General features: G+C 66.3%; 1 protein-coding gene across 1 annotated transcript in view; it reads left to right on the top strand.

The window, feature by feature from the left end:
• The window catches only part of PHRF1 (PHD and ring finger domains 1), a 53,371-nt gene that overhangs the window by 49,797 nt on the left and 1,005 nt on the right, over nucleotides 1–2,569 (top strand). Inside the window, exon 18 of the mRNA XM_015562396.1 lies at nucleotides 1,196–1,699. Within this exon, the coding sequence (XP_015417882.1) occupies nucleotides 1,196–1,699 (504 nt within the window). The remainder of the gene's footprint in view (nucleotides 1–1,195; nucleotides 1,700–2,569) is intronic.

Raw genomic sequence — 2,569 nt, forward strand, 5'->3', positions numbered from 1 at the left:
GAGGCTCGCCTGGCCCCGCGTGCTGTTGGGAGTGAGAGCGGCAGAAAGCTCTGGGGACCCCAGCACTGTGTCCCAGTTCCTGAGCCCACGTGTGGTCCGTGCCCGCCCTGCGCAGTTTAAACTGGACGTTACGTGTACATTGTAGATACACCTTCATTGTGTTCTAATTTATCAGAAATGGATTCTCTTTAGAAACTTCTCGTTGACTTGGTACTTGAAAGGGGAACCCTTGATTGAAGCGGGGACCTCGGACGGGAGGGGCTGCCTGTCTCTTGTTTAGGGAACCCCCGCTTTCTCAGCTGGCAGTGTAATACAAATAAGGCTCAAGTGTTCGTCCAACTGCGAGGCCTCAGAGGGCAGCGTGGCGGACCCAGGGGCTGGGGCTGGGCCTGGGGTACAGCACAGGGGTGGCTGTTGGCCACTGAGGAAGCCCAGGTGCCACACTCCCAGCTGTGCCCAGGGAGCGTTCTGGCCTCTGTAACGCTAAGTGCGTGCGCGAGGGTCTTCATTGTGCCTGGGTGGCCTGTGGGGACCACCCCCCTCCCTGGCCCAACCACCAGCCATCAGACAGGACACTGGCACCGGCTCATAGCTCTTTATTGGGTCAGGGCGGCCCGGGGCGGCCTAGGCTGGCTGCTCCACCTCCATGAAGTAATCTAGGAAGTGCTCCAGGTCCTCATATAGGCTGTTAAAGCTGGACAGGCAGAGGCCTAGGCTGCTGCTGTCCAGGGAGGATGCGCCCTCCCTCTGCACACGCTCCAGGGACGCCTGGCACAGCCACGGCTCCAGCTGAGGGAGGATGCAGTCAGCCCGGTTGGGGCTGTGGGGGGGTTGGGGGGGGCAGCCTCCTGGGGGGACCCTGGCCTCACCTTCACCAGGACCAGGTTCCTCTCCTTGGGCCTCCTGGCCGACAGGTCCTGCCCAAAGCCGAGGTAGACGGTGTAGTGTGGGGAGTCCCGGCGCCTGCGGGCCTGGAATTCCATCAGCTCTGCAGGGCGGGCGTGGTGAGTGGAGGGCCCGGGACAGGAGGGCGGGAAGGACTTTCATCCCAGAGTGGGCGCCACTGACCTCGGAAGAAGGTGCCAAAGTCGAGGATGCAGGTGTCACGGTTCCGCTCCAGCAGGCAGGCGGGGGCCGAGGGGCTGTCGGAGCCCAGGTGGCTGCCCACCTCCCAGTAGACCTTACATTTGCCCAGGCGCTGGGCCCACAGCCCGGTCCTACGGAGCTGGAGCTGCAGGCCGGGGGCTACGTGCTGGAGCAGCGTCTCCGTGTAGTGGAGCTGCTTCTGGTCGGGGAGCTGGCCGGGGCAGGGGAAGGCCACCAGCTGGGCCTCCGGGGCTGGCACAGCAAAGCCAGGGGGGCCATACAGGAGCATGCAGCTGGGGCCCCTGACTGTCTCCTGCAGCACCGTGCGGCCCTTGTACATGATGGTCACGTGCAGGGCCCCCAGGCTGGGCTCTGCGTGCAGGCCGAGCTGTGGGCAGGGGGCCCCCGCCAGTGGGGTGCAGGGCTCCACCTCAGGTGGGGGCTGCCAGGCCTCATGGGCTGGACCTGCGTCTGGGGAAGAAGGCCTGAGCTGGCACCGGCTCCCAGCCCCCCCCTCTTCCACTCGTTCCCCGGCTCCTCACCTGTCACCTGGGCCTGGGGCTGTGACCTGAATCCGGGGGCCTCCACAGCCCATGAAAGTTCCAGTTCCCCGGTAGGCAGCTCTGGGCCTGAGGGCGGCAGGGGGACAGTTGTACTGGCTTCGCTGGCCAGCACCATCCCTGTTGGACCGCCCCTCCCCTTGGCATGGCACCGCCGTTCAGCAGCCCCTCACCGCAGGCCACCGGAAGGACTGGGGCCGCGGCCTGAGCCTCCAGCACTTGCTCCAGGTGGCTCTGCTGCAGGGCCTCCAGCAGGAGGTCCTCCGCGCAGGCAGCCAGGCTCAGGAGGGGGCTGGGCGCGCCGGGCACCGGGCTCCACCTGGCTGGTCCAGGCCCAGGACTCGTGCCAGTATCTCCTGCCAGGCATGGCCCAGAGAGCGCCCCCTGCAGGGGAAGACCGTGCTGACAGAGCCGCTCACAGCCCAGGAGGTGGCACAGCCCCCTGAGCCAGGAGGGCAGAGCAGCCTTACCCTGGCGAGTGAGGCATCTTCAAGAGCCTTGTGGTCCCCCTGGTCAATGCCTGGGCTTCCTGAGGGAGAGTGGGGGGGCAGCACTGGGCCCTGAGACACGAAGCTGGCCCCTGCCCCCCTTCCCTAGTCCCAACAGCCCCCTCCCATCAGCCTCCCCAGGACCCCCTCCAACCTGGCACCATCCTCTCCCAGACCAGTTTCTAAGCTAAAACCACAGATCTGACCTCGCCTGCCCCCGGACAGAACAAGTCCCAGCACCGGGCCCTCCCTCTGCCCGCGCAGCCTCCCCACGTCCCACCTCCGCACCCCTCCTCGGGGCTGAGCGTGAACACTTTGTGCGGGTCGGTGGGGTCTCCCGAGTTGTCGCGCAGCATCACGAAGCGCTTGGTGCTGCGCAGGGCACAGCGGAAGTTGGTTTTCCAGGCCGCCAGGAGCTGGCCCTCGGGGGCCGGC

This window comes from Myotis davidii, unplaced genomic scaffold, assembly GCF_000327345.1.
Source record: "Myotis davidii unplaced genomic scaffold, ASM32734v1 scaffold3578, whole genome shotgun sequence".
Taxonomy (NCBI): Eukaryota; Metazoa; Chordata; class Mammalia; order Chiroptera; family Vespertilionidae; genus Myotis; species Myotis davidii.